The sequence below is a fragment of the Humulus lupulus genome, chromosome 8 (assembly GCF_963169125.1).
Source record: "Humulus lupulus chromosome 8, drHumLupu1.1, whole genome shotgun sequence".
NCBI lineage: Eukaryota > Viridiplantae > Streptophyta > Magnoliopsida > Rosales > Cannabaceae > Humulus > Humulus lupulus.
In genome coordinates, this window is record NC_084800.1 from 33,770,458 (window position 1) to 33,785,522 (window position 15,065).

Sequence of the window (15,065 nt, forward strand, 5' to 3'; positions counted from 1 at the left end):
TTTAATCTCCATATTTTGCCTATACATAGAGTCTTGTAAGACCATTTGGGGGCTCTTCTTCTTCATATTTTCAACATCTTCTACACATATTTTTCTCTCTTCTTTTTACTATTTTCTCTACCATTTTCATCTTTTGAAGAGCATGTCAAGTATGTTATTTTGTAATTTTTATTTCAATCTAGTTATGAGCTTCTAATTTTTTTCAAAGGTTATTAAGATGATGATGAAGCAAAATGTAACTAGATAGTATTTTTTATTGTATGTTGATTTCCCATTTGTGTAACATTGTTTATGGATTTTTTTATCAAAGATATGCATTTTTCATCTAGTGTTGATTGTTAAAGCATATTACACTTAGTTCTTCATTATAAAAAAATATGATATTCTTTGATTAAATGTTTTTTCATTAAATTGTTCACATCTAATTCTTAGAGCATAAGTATCATATTTTGCCACATAATTTCTTTGATTTTTTGTAGTTTCATTAGGTTGTAACACAACTAATGCTTAGAAATTATATCTTATATAAGTGAAGAAAAATCCTACATTTTTGAAATAGTAACTTGTGCTTGAATAGAAAATATATTTTGAAAAAATATATAGTGTGATTTATTTCAACTATATCAAAACTTGGGAATCAATATACTTATAAATACTATTGAACTTGCATTTTGTGGATTCTAATATCTTAATAATCTTATTTTACTTATCTTATTTGAAAACCATTTTTCTATTTAATCTTAAATCTTTTTATTACTTGTCTTTTATTTTTCTAAATCAAAATCTCATCAAATATTTGGAACTAGGTTAGAATATTCTTGCTTTGTTGAAATAGTTTCTTTTGATGTTAGTCAACTCCCATGGGTTCGACCTCGTACTTACATGAATATTATATTCTGAAACGATTCGTGCACTTGCGAGTTTAAATATTAAAACACCTCTTTTGGGATCAACATTGAACAAGTGACCAATGGAGAGAAACTATTTATGGTAAACTCTGCCACGTCTGAGATTGAGTGTAATGCCCCAAATTTCCTAATAAGGTTTAGGACCTTGATTAGGAGGCCGGGAGGGCCATAATTGCTTTATTATGTTATTAAATGATAATATGCATGTGTTAGGTGTATTAAATATGCATGTGAACCAATTTCTGAGTAATTGGGTGATTTTCATATTTTGGCAATTTCGGACATATTTGGCATGTGTGGTGCGTTATTATTATTTGGTTATGCCAGGGTTACCCAACACAAGATGATCCTAGGAGGTAAGCTAGTGGGAAAGTCACAACGGGATTTATTTTTGTCTCGGAGTGAGTTAATGGGTATTTAGAGCATTACCGGGTTATTGGGTAATGGGAATCAATATTTGGTGATAAATTGAGAGTTAGTAAGATCAGGGAGAAATTCTGGAGGTTTTGACTATTTTGTCCTTGGGGATGTTTTCGGGACCCGAGCGTTAGGATTTGGTTAAGGCTACTTAAGCTTGAAGTAACCTTCTAAGAAATAAAAAGAACGTTCTATACGTTCTCTTTCCCTCTAAGTTCCATTTTCGTCTCCCGATCGCATTTTCGAAGGAAACTTGAGTTCTAGGACTCGGATTCAAGCGAGGATCGAGGCATAGCGATCCTAGGGAAGATTAGAAGCTTATTAGCCAGAGGATTTAGTTGGAAACAACTCAATCGGAGGTAATTCAAGTTTTAAGTTTTTTTAAAGTTATTAATCTTGAATTGGACTTTGTGTTTTGATGAGTTTTTGTTAGATTTGAGGATTGTGTTTTGTTGGTTTTGGATGGTGGGGATGTTTGAGAACTTTGATTTTTGGGTTTGGAGATGTTTGGATATGTTTTTGGGAGGTTTTAAAAGGTTAAAGTCGGAGAAAAATGGCTGTTCCGAGGTCGGACCGCGGCCCTGTTCTTAGGCGCCGCGGCCCAAGCTCGATGAAGCAGGAGGAAGACTTTGGGAGCTCTAGGGGCCGCGGCACTAGGTGTAGGGCGTCGCGGTGCTTGCCCCTGATGCCTCTGTTCGGGCTGGGGGCCGCGGCTCAGTGAGTTGAGGCTGCGGCGCTTGAGGGTATTTATGGGCGAAATGATGTTTTAAGCTTGGGAACTCAAACCTTAGGCCTCGGGATCATTCTTACTACCCGGATTAGTGGGGTTTGATGTCTTGGAGGCTAGGTCTTGGTTCCGGGATTGGTTTTAGAACTTGAACTTATTGGATTACCGTTTATGGTTGTGACTAGGTTATCACTAGAGGCTTGGAGTAAGGATCGTGCTTGTGGCTTATTTATTGAAAACTACACCCTATATATATGACATGCATGGTTATTCTTGATGCATGTTGGATGTATAAATGTGACATGCGTGGTTATTGTTGAGGCATGTCAAGTGATTAAATGTGATGCATGTGTTGCACGAGAAACATGTGATTAAGGGCGTGCTATGAGTATTGAATATGAGATTGTTCAGAGCTTGAGCCTCTGTGTTTATGCATGATCCTAATTATGATAGCGATTGTTAAGTAAGCATGTTGAATGCCCTATATTCGGATATTTGACGTATGATATATGTTTGGTAGCATTGCTTACTTGCGTATGGCATTGGCTCTTCAGATTCGGCACTGGTCGCGTATTACTGACCTGAGAGTCAGAAACGGCATAAGCATCCTGAACGCAGGGCCGATAAAAGATTAGATCTAATCGACATCACCATTGAATGACTCATATGGGGTATTAATGCTGGACTGACCCTAAGTTCGATGACAATTATAAGCGCTTGACTAGTTTAGGACTAGTTAGAGCTAGGGCCAAAGGTCTAGGTGACTGTTTTGTCACATGGCTGAGGGAGCGGAATTCCATGTTAGTGACTTGATGATTAGTCACTCATTTAAAGGTACTGTCCCCCTGTTAGTGACTTGATGATTAGTCACTCGTTTAAAGGTACTGACCCCCTGTTAGTGACTTGATGATTGGTCACTCGTTTAAAGGTGTTGACCCCCTGTTAGTGACTTGATAATTAGTCACTCATTTAAAGGTACAAACCCCCAGTTAGTGACTTGTTAATCGGTCACTTGTGCATTGCTTGAACTTATTTGCCTGCTTGAGTAGGGCTATATTTGCTAGGCGTGTGCCTTATGATTTGATGACATGTTATTACTGTTCATGAGCATATTGAGTTTTCTTGCTGGGCTTCAGCTCACGGGTGCTATGTGGTGCAGGTAAAGGCAAAAGAAAGCTGGACCATCCTTGAGTTGGAGAGCTTAGGTGATGATGTGTACATATGCAGCTGCTCGACCACCACGGCCGAGGTTTGAAGAGGAACCAGGGTTAAACCCTGTTTTGCTGCTTAGATCGGCTGGTTGTAAATATTTTCTTGTAATAGACCTTTAAATTATATTTTTGGGATCCCAATGTATACAGTAAACATTCTAATGAAACATTATATCTTAAACAAAATTTTTAATCCCTAAACTGCTAATCATACTTAGTTACACAATTTTGCCCAAATGACTCGATTAGCGAGTTTAGCACTGTTTACAAGGCACATCGTAACGGTCCCTGGAGTTTAGGGCGTTACATTGAGGGTCAGGGAAAAGTGATCCTGAAAATGACCTTTGCGAAAGAGCTGACTCTAAACAATGTGTTGTACATACCAGATATCCGTAAGAACCTTATGTCTGGTTCACTGCTGAACAAGCATGGATTTCGTATGGTATTCGAGTCAGAAAAGGTTGTTTTGTCTAAAAATGGAATGTATGTGGGAATGAGTTATGTAACTAATGGGTTGTTTAAACTTAGTGTAATGGTTGTTAAACCAATTATCAATAAAGTTAATAACGCTTCTTTTTACTTGCTTGAGTCTTCCAATGTTTGGCATGGTAGACTAGGATATGTTAATTATGACACTTTGCGTAGATTAATTAACTTGAATCACATACCAAACATTGGAAGACTCGAGCAAGTAAATAAAAGTGTTATTAACTTTATTGATAATTGGTTTAACAACCATTGCGCTGAGTTTAAACAACCCATCAGTTACATAACCCCTTCCCATGTACATTCCATTTTTAGACAAAGCAACCTTGTCTGACTCAAATATCATACGAAATCAATGCTTGTTCAACAGTGAACCAGACACAAGGTTCTTATAGATATCTGGTACGTACAACACATTGTTCAGAGTTAGCTCTTTCGCAGAGGTCATTTTTAGGATCACTTTTCCCTGATCCTCAATCTCAGACGTGGCAGAGTTTCCCATAAATAGTTTATCTCCATTGGTCACTTGTTCAAAACATCTGAACAGACTCTTGTCAGAGCATATATGTCGAGTAGAACCAGTGTCAATCAACCACTATCTAGGGTTAGAATTGACTAGGTTTACTTCTGACACCATCGCTGATAGATTTATATCACCAACATCTTTGGATATATCATCCATCATATTAGTCTCTTGACCACGGTTCTTAATTAGCAGTCTACAGTCTGATGACTTGTGACCTGACTTATTACAGTTAAAGCACTTGCTAAGGAATTTGAACGACTTTTTGGAGATTCCTCCTTTTGGTCCGAACTTGAACCCTTTATCATTGGGTTTATTGTTCTTCTTTCCCCTGGAGTTTTGACCTTGCTCCATCAGATTGGCCTTAGCCACATCTTGTTTTGAACTCCTTTTTTCAAAATTCTTGTTGTCTTCTTCGATGCAAAGTCTAACAATTAATTCTTCAATGTTCATATGCTTTCGCTTATGCTTAAGGTAGCTCTTGAACTCCTTCCATGCAAGTGGTAGTTTTTCAATCAAAGCAGCAACTTGGAAGGTCTCACTCAGGATCATTCCCTCATAGGAAATGTCATGTAAGATTAATTGGAATTCCCGAGCTTGACTAATCACAGTCTTGGAAGCTACCATTTTATAGTCAAGGAATCGCCCAACCACAATATTCTTTGTGCCAGCATTCTCAGTTCTATATTTTCGGTCTAAAGACTCCCACAATTCTTTAGCCGTCTTCTTTGTAGAATAAACTTCATACAAAGAATTTTCTAGACCATTCATAACATAGTTATGACATAAAAAATCAGATTTGATCCAATCATTAACAACATTAATGATGTAACGCCCTGGTTACCCCAAAACAGTTACGGTGAACGGTGAACCGGAAATTTGACTCGCTACCCGAGTCCTTTGGTTAAAAACGTGATCTACGTGTTATTATCAGGTTAAGGTGAAAACCAGTAAAAAGGAAATGGTACATTTCATTAAGTAAATAAACTGCTCATGAGCCTTTCAAAATGTTTACAAGTAGTTCGTAATACAAAAGAGTCGCTACAGTTTCAAATTTACAATCCCCGCCGGCCTAAGCGGCAAAAGTAGGGTAAACCCCTAGTCCCTTTGAGAACTCCTTGACCGTGGCGGTCAAGCGGCTCTATATGTACATCACATCGCCCAAGCTCTCCACTCAGGGTTGGTTAAGCTTTTCCTTCCCTTTACCTGCACCACAAAGCACCCATGAGCCAAGGCCCAGCAAGAAAACACAATATAGCATGATATAATATCAACAACGATCATAATAACCATTCAGGACTATCAGTCCAACAAATAGGTGACAATAGCCAAAAGTCACAATAATGAGCATTGCTCCCTCTAGCCATGTGACGATAGGGTCACCAGGGCTTAACTGATAAGTGATTCTTTCATAAGCTTGGTCAGGACAGGTGTATGGTGATTAGTCACCAACATAACCTTCCTCACGACTCTAGAGTCGAGACTATGGACAACGTCCCTTAGCCATGTGACAAACGGTCACCGGGGTCATATACCTTGGCTATAGACATCTGGTCGTAGACCAGGCAAGTGCTTATAAGTTCTTCGACCCTAGGGTCGGTCTAGCATTAATGCCATAGAGCCACTAAATGCGTGATTCTCGACTTTAGAGTCGGTCCCTGACTAGTCAGTGTCTTACACAGGTGATTAGTGTTCACTAGCATTTAATATGCAATCCACGTCCACATATTTCAACCAACATGCTCCAATATCAAACCATGCATGTCATATACCTATACAGGGTGCAACTGTACTCATACACCGTTTTCTTACCTCTGGTTCAAGTGAGAATTAAAATATGAACGACCCCTGAGAACGATCAACCTTTAAATTCCTTGACGGTCACCTGGTCATAACCAAAATATAGGATTCATCAATAAAAATGATAACTGAGGGTTCCCAAACCAAGATCTAGCCTCCGGGACATCAAACATAACTCAACTAGGTACTAGGTTCAACCCCGAGGCCTAAGGTTTGAATCCCCAGGCTAAAAACACCTTTTTGGCTAAATCTGCCCTGATGGGCCGTGGCTCACCCTCCTGACAGAGCCCTTTTCACATTTTAAGCCATCACAGGCCGCGGCACGCCATAGACAGGCCACGACTCATTTCGCAAAACAGCCAAGAAACCAGCACGCACCAGCCAACTCTCCCCTGCGTTTTCCTTTGGAACTAACCCTTCGAACCAACTCCAAACCTCCCCCAAACACTCAATTAAACCCCCAAATAACACCCATAGCTCACCCTCATCAAACCCCAATCAAAACAACACAAAAACCCCCTTTGATTCTCACTTCCCACATCAAAAACCATGAATTGAAAACTAAAACGAAAACAGAGCAACACCTGAAACCAAAGGCTAAAACTCACCTTGAAACAGGTTTTGGACCTCCCTTACAAGCTGAACCAAGCCACCAACCCAGCCTTTAAGTTTCCTTGGTTGAATCCCCACTTAGAACTCAAAACCCCAATGAAGGAAGAAGAGATAGGTGATGCACGGGAAGGAAGAGAAAGCAAATCTTTGTTTTTTCTCTGTTTAAGTCTACCACATTCTACAGCCAACAGCTACTTAAAGTCACATATATCCTCCCTAAAATGACCAAAATACCCTTGTGTCATCCAAAACCTCTAAAATCATCATAAGGGCAAAATTGGTACTTTCCGCTTAACCCGTTAATCATAATTAACGCTTCCCAATTCCCGCTAATCTCAATATCCTCAAACACCAATAATTCATATCCCGTTATCCTAAAATCCCCGGTAACGCCATAACCATAAATATCACCCCGAGACTCACCCCGAGCCCCGAGCTCAAACCTGTTATGACCAAACCAATAAATCATGTTTAAAGATCGTCTTATGTCGAAATACTCGAACCAATCCACATTATAATGTGGTCTCACAATATATCATTAACACACAAATAAATATTCAATTATACCCTCAACGGGCCAAATTACCAAAACACCCCTGTAAACAAATGTGGACTCACATGCATGCATTTAGCATCATTGTAACGACCCAAATTCACTAATAAGGCTTAAGGGCCTTGATTAGTGTGCCAGGAGGGCATTGCTGGAATAATTGTGATTTAATGAGTAATTATATGTTTAATGATGCTTGTATGATAATTGATTATATTACGTGGTAATATGATATGTGTTATATGCGAGAACCACATTATGATGTGGATAAATCTGCAGCCGGCGACTCGAGGCGATCCTAGGGCTAGATAGCGGGAAAAGTCACAACGGGGTATTATAATTGACTTTGGGCAAGTCAGGGGTATTTTAGGTATCAAGTAGTGATTTAGACTACCGGGTGATGAAAATAAATAATTGGAGATATATTTGAGGTTAGGATGTCTAGGCGGGAATATTGAGGGATTTTACCATTTTGGCCTCGGGGACGGTTCCGGTACCCCGAGCCTTGGGATTAACTTAATGGATAAGTTAGACTTAAGGAAGCCTTTACAAGAAAAACACAAACCGACCTTAACTTAGCTTTATCTCTCTCTCTCTCTCTCACGCTTAAGGAGAAAAACCAAAGGAAGGAAAAAACACAGAAAATCAAAGGGGAAACAAGCTGGATTCTGTGATTTGAGGTGAGGAACTGAAGGTCTAGCTCAGGGATTTATCAAGCACTAGAACAGGATTAAGGTAAGCATTTAACTCTGTTTTCTGTGGTTGAATTATGAGTTTTAGCTGGGTTTTAGTTAAGTGCTGAAACATGTTTGGTTGTGATGTTCTAAGGCAGAATTAAGAAGGGAACTTGGGGACCTAGCTTGGCCACATCTTGGTGAAGTGATTCTACAACAAAGGTGAGTTCTAACTCCAAGTTTAGAGGTTCTAGATTGTGTTTCAGTGACTGGTTTGGGTGTTTGTAGCATTTGGATTTCAGAAGTTGAAAGGAAGAGATTGAAGTGTGTTGGGCTGTGTTGTATTGGGAATTATGTTGCTTAGATCATGTTAAAGAAGTTGGGAATTAATTGGTTTTGGTTTGGGGGCTTTGGGATAGCTTTAGGTGAGGTTTGGAGATTGAAAATGGTGGTTTTTTCTGGGTTCGAAGGGTCGGGCCGCGGCATGGTTCTTGGTGAGCCGCGGCCCTTCAGGGTGTTGCATGCTGAGGAAGAAGGGCGGGCTGCGGCATGGTCCAAGCAATGCCGCGGCCCTTACCTGTTTTTGTGCCTTGGATGGCTCTGTTTGGGGGCCATGCCGCGGCATGGGTGGCCTATGCCACGGCACTTAAGGGATTTTGAGATTTTAGGCTTGGGAATTTAACCTAGGGTGCTCGGGGTTGAGTCTTTTACTATATTTGGTGAAATTCAATGTTTCGAGTACTAGAACTTGGCTTGGAAGCTCATTTAAGGTTGTTAATGGTGTCTTTCTTCATGGTTGTGACTAGGTGTTAAGCTAGGGCTCGAGGATCGGATCGCGCTCAAGGAGTATCGCCCGTAACTAACTCATTTGAAAGCTAAAGGTAAGAAAACTGCACCCGGTTGATTATATGTAACGGGACTAAGGGCTCCCTATTGTAAAAGCTTGAAAGGATGGTATTAAGCCATGCAAGCCATTTAGTGAACCAACGGCCTAAGGGTGCCAAGGGTCTCACTAGCGCACAGGGCGCGGCTCGGCCACTGGTAGCCGAGGACAGCTTATTATGCACTGAGCTTGGTTTAAGCGGGCCAGAGTCAATGGGTTAAACAGAGGGCGCGGCCTAAGTCGTCGGCCCTGATTATTATGTGATATGAGCAGTATATGTGATAGAATGTATCTTGTATTGGATTGCATATGCTGATTATCTGTTGTGGATTATCTAATGAGTATACGTGTTTATTGAGCTATTTGTCTGTTATTATTGTTTGAGTTATCTGTGATGTTTTCTTGCTGGGCCTTGGCTCACGGGTGCTACGTGGTGCAGGTAAAGGCAAGGGAAAGTTAGATCAGCCCTGACTGGAGAGCTCAGCGAGCGGAATGTACATAGCCAGGTGCTCGGCTGCCACGGTTGAGGTCTAGGCAAGGACATGGAACCTAAAGACTGTCTGTTTTGCCTTAGTATGGCTAGTGGATATTCACATACTTTTGGGAGTCTGTAAACTTATTTTATCTTTGTGTTTATGGGATCCCTTGTTTACTACAGTTTAAATATATGAAATGAGTCTTTTGAGACCAAAACCTTTTTAACCATAGATCTTGCATGTTTAGAGACACGTTTTCAAATTAATGACTTGATTAGCGAGTCCTGCACCTTTACAAGTACACAGTGTAACGGTCTTGGCTATCCAGGGCGTTACAATCATATTATAATATAATTCTCATAAATATGCATAAACACACTTAATGGCATAATTAAACAGTTATGGCCCTCCCGGCCTACTAATCCAGCCATTAAACCATGATAGGGAATCCGGGGCATTACAAATGACTTGGCATGGTAGACTAGGATATGTTAATTATGACACTTTGCATAGATTAATTAACTTGAATCACATACCAAAATTCCACATTGATTCAAATCATAAGTGTGAAACTTGTGTTGAGGCAAAACTAACAAGGTCATCCTTCAAAACGATTGAAAAGAATAATGAACCCCTAAATTTAATACATAGCGATGTATGCGATTTAAAATTTGTTCAAACAAGGGGAGGCAATAAGTATTTTATTACTTTTGTCGATGATAGCACGAAATATTGCTATGTGTATTTGCTAAAAAGCAAAGACAAGGCTATAGAGAAATTTGTTCTCTATAAGACCGAAGTTGAGAATCAACTTAACAAAAAGATTAAGGTGTTGAGAAGTGATCGAGGTGGTGGGTATGAATCACCATTTCTTGAATTCTGTGCTAAACATGGAATCATCCATGAAACCACCGCACCTTATTCACCTCAGCAAAATGGTGTTGTTGAACGGAAAAATCGTACATTGAAAGAAATGATGAATGCAATGTTGATTAGTTCTGGATTGCCTCAGAACATGTGGGGAGAAGCTATCTTATCAGCTAATCATCTTTTAAATAAGATACCCAAAAAAAAAGATAAGACCCCTTATGAGTTATGGAAATGAACGAAACATTCCTTCAAATACTTATGAGTGTGGGGGTGTATTGCCAAAGTGGTTGTACATTTACCAAAAAAGGTAAAAATAGGTCCAAAACTATTGATTGCATTTTTTATTGGTTATGCACATAATAGTAGCGCGTATCCGTTTCTAGTGTTTGAGTCTAAAATATCTGACATACACAAAAATACGATAATGGAATCCAGAAATGCGTCATTCTTTGAACACGTATTTCCATATAGATCAAAAGAGGATTCAAGTTCGTTGAAACGAACACATGAGACTACTGCTGAAAATAGTCAGGATCAAAATCAAGGGTGTGAGGATGAACCCAGACGTAGCAAAAGAATTAGAACAGAAAAGTCTTTTGGTCTAGATTTTCTGACCTATTTGCTTGAAGGTGAACCTCAAAGCTTTGATGAAGCTGTGAACTCCACTGAATGCTCTTTATGGAAATAAGTTATTAATAGTGAAATTGAATCCATACTTCAAAATTACACCTGGGAGTTAGTAGATCTTCCCCCAGGATGTAAGCCTTTAGGGGCCAAATGGATTTTCAAGAAGAAAATGAAAGCTGATGGTTCAATTGATAAGTATAAGGCACGACTTGTAATAAAGGTTATAAAAAATGTGAAGGCCTTGATTTCTTTGACACTTATTCTCCGGTGACGAGAATAAATTCCATTAGGATGATACTTGCTATTGCTGTGTTACGCAATCTTGAAGTACATCAAATGGATGTGAAAACTGCTTTTCTAAACGAGGATTTAAATGAAGAAATTTATATGGAACAACCCGAGGGTTTTTCCTCCCCAGGACAAGAAAGAAAAGTATGTAAATTGGTGACATCTTTATATGGTTTAAAGCAATCACCAAAACAATGGCATGAGAAATTTTACCAAACTATGTTGGCAAATGACTTCAAAATCAATGAATGCGATAAATGTATTTATGTTAAGGAAACAGATAATGACTATGTCATTTTGTGTCTTTACGTAGATGACATGCTCATTGTTGAAAGCGGTGATAAGATGATCAAATCTATCAAGAGTATGTTGAACTCGAAATTTGACAAGAAAGATATGGGTCTAACAGATGTCATTTTGGGGATTCAAATATCAAGGACATCTGATAAGATTATTCTAAATCAGTCACATTATGTGGACAAAATTCTTGAGAAATTCAACAAAGAAAATTCTGGTGTATCTAGAACCCCTATAGATTCGAGTCTACATTTGTTCAAGAACAAATGGGAGAGTGTCTCTCAGGTAGAGTACTCTAGAATTATTGGAAGTCTAATGTACTTAATGAGTTGTACAAGACCTGATATAGCCTACACAGTTAGTCAACTGAGTAGATACACGAGTAATCTAGGGTCTGACCACTAGAAATGAATAACAAGAGTACTTAGGTACTTGCGATTTACTCGTAGCTATGGGCTACACTATACTAAATCTCCAGCAGTACTTGAAGGGTATTGTGATGCTAATTGGATATCTGGTATGAAAGACTCAAAATTTACGAGTGGATATGTGTACACACTTGGTAGTGCAGCTGTATCATGGAAATCTTCTAAACAAACGATAATAGCTAGATTGACGATGGAATCTGAGTTTATTGCCTGAGACAAGTGTGACAAAGAAGTTGAATGACTTCGTTAATTTTTAGAAGATATTCCAAAATGGCCTAAACCAGTGCCAGCTATTGGCATACATTGCGATAGTCAATCTGCAATTAGTAGGGCACATAATAATATGTATAATGGTAAGTCTAGACATATACGTCGTAGACACAATACCATAGACAACTACTCTCAACTGGAGTTATCTCTATTGACTATGTGAAGTCAAAGGATAATATTGCGGATTCACTAACCAAAGGGTTAAATAGAGAGTTGGTTGAAAAATCATCAAGGGGAATGAGACTAAAGCCCATGAATGAAAGATCAATACATCAGACACCCAACCTAGTTGATTGGAGATCCCAAGATCTAGGTTCAAAGGGACAACTAAAATTGTAAAGATTATGTTGGATCACTGTGGGGGTTATCCTCATTGTCCATTCCTATGATGAAACAGTGATAATCGTAAGGAAAAGGTTAAGCTATGCTTTTAATGATTTCTTATACGTTGAAATGTCGAGCAGAGTAATACGAGTTACTCTTAATTAAGAGAAGATGGACCGCTTCTATAGGAATTGAATAGGGCTCGATTCCTAGAATATCTTTTGCAGAACCAGGGAAATGTTCAGGGCCAAAAACGAACATAATCTTGAGAACCAATATATGTCAGGAAAGATTCATGTGTGTGGTATATCATCGTTTACACGAACGACATAACAATTAAAAAACATTGCATCTACTGATCAGCCAGTAAAGTAAATATACTTACATAAGGGAAGGTTCAAAGGGTAACACTTACCTATCCTACATGGGTTTTTAACGTTGAACTCTATCACCTAGGCCTATTTCTTTTGGTGTTTTTTCTTGAATCAGTTTTTCATTCATGTGGGGGTTGTTAAAATTTTGAATGAAAAAACTAATTGGGATTTTAGTCCCACATTGGTTGTAAGAGATTTTTCTCATTTCTATTGGCCTATATAAAATTTCACACGCCTTGTAGTTTAATCACATCAAATTTATTTTTAAGGTATATAATCATAATTAAATTATATTTATATTATGATTTTAGTTATATGTTGTATATTTTTAATCTGGAAACTGTGTGATACAGAAATCTCGCATTATTTATTTTATAATTATTTATATTGTGTTATTTATAATTATAATATATAAATAATTTTGATTTAATAAATATAAATATTATATTTATTATATTACATTTATTCAATTATTATATACGTTATATTTTTCCCCACAGATACTACCAAATGCCAACCAGTACAATTGTTCTCTTGTAACTAACAATAATACCAATATCAACACAGCTAGTACAATTGTTCTCTTGTAACTAACAATAATACCAATATCAACACAGCTCATCATTCAATTAATCAATGTACAAAATCCCATAATAATGTTTAGTTCTCATATAGTACTAGAAATTTAGAACAATTCCAGCCCTCCAAAACAGAAAATGAAATAAAATATTTAAGAAAAACAAAAGTCTCGCGGCATAATAATTAACAATAGAGATAAATTCCACGATTGAAACACAACTCAATTTCGAAATGTAACGTGAAGTTTTTTGCAGATAAAAAAAATATATATACATTTTTATGTATTAAAACATGGTGTTATGTTATCCTTATCAACTGACACTCTCTCCCAGCCACAAAATCTCCCAACTCTGTTTTTCGTGTCAGATAATAAATAATACTATACATTAGTTCAATGCTTTGGCTAAGCAATCCTGTTAATAGTTTTTTTTTTTTTCTTCTTTTCTTTTTGAGGCGAATCATTTAACACGATAACTAGAGAGCTATAATCCCATTATTGAGTTGGCCAGGTGGGCTGTTATTCTCAAGAGGCTCTCCTCAAGACCTTCATTCGGATGGATGCCACGTGTACAGACAGTGATGCATGGACGGTGGCCGTTCAATGATATATTTGGACGGTTGATGTGGATGTGTGGTTGTTAAGTTTTCACAAATTATAATTATTATTTATATAATGAAATAAAATAATAATAATTTTGATTGATAGGTCTGTGCATGTGGGTAGGGCCGACATATATGGAAATTAAGATCGCTTGCTTTTTGTAATTTGTACGCTCAATATCTTTTGAGTTATTTCCCCCCAAAATATTGTCGTTTAGCTTAAAGTTCTTTTAACTAGTTTTCTTTCAGTTTCAATGTTTCAAAAATCTCAATTTATTGAGATTTTGCCTATTCATGTATTATTAATTAGTTGAGGTTTAAATTAAAATTATAATGAAAGTATTTTACTATAAAAAACAAAAAATAATATTATTGAGACCTGAGTAACAAATCATTAATTTAAAAAAAAAATTATACTTGCTGTTCAAAAAGTGTCTAATTAATTAATTAAGTTAAGATTGATACTTTATTAAAAAGGCTATCATCTTTATAAATATAGTTAAAAGTATGTATTAATCTAATTAGTTAAATACTAATTAAAACACATTCATTGAACATCAAATTAGTACATCATTATGGTTAGATAATTTTAGTTATCATTTTCAGTGTACGTAGAATGCTTAATCTGACTTTTGCAAGAATTCGAACGTTACAAAAGGGAGAGAGAAAAAATATATAATTATTTTGTTATCTTTTATTGCACATTTCTTATTCAATGTTCTTATGAATGGCTTGGAATAATGGTAAGTAGAATTGAAAAAGAGATAAGGACAGACTAACGCCCTTGACACGTGTTCTCTGTGCTATTCCTACTTTGGACAATTTCCGGAAACTTCTTACTTTACTAAATTAATTATCCAAAAAACTCAAGTAACTTTATTATTGTCAGTATTTTTTTTAAATAAAAAAAATTATTGTAAGAATACTAATAGTTTTTTACTTTAACATTATCTTTCCAAATATTTCTATATATTATTTTTAATAATGACGATTTATTTAAGTATAAATAAGTAAAGACCGTTGTTAAAAATACTTTGTTTAATATTTTAATTAATTACTCAATATTAACAAAAAAAACAGCTAAGGTGTGCCTCGTCCAGTGTGGTCGTATCGTAGTTACTATTTTTGTCTATAAATTATT

At 37.1% G+C, this 15,065-nt stretch overlaps 1 protein-coding gene across 1 annotated transcript; it reads right to left on the reverse strand.

Moving 5' to 3' along the window:
* Positions 1-4,101: 4,101 nt before the first annotated feature.
* On the reverse strand, positions 4,102-5,043 carry LOC133795247 (uncharacterized). Its single transcript, XM_062232703.1, has 2 exons — positions 4,382-5,043; positions 4,102-4,288 (listed from the first exon to the last, which is right to left on the reverse strand). Exons 1-2 carry the CDS (start codon positions 5,041-5,043, stop codon positions 4,102-4,104), a joined length of 849 nt encoding a protein of 282 aa, XP_062088687.1.
* Between the last annotated feature and the right edge of the window lie 10,022 nt (positions 5,044-15,065).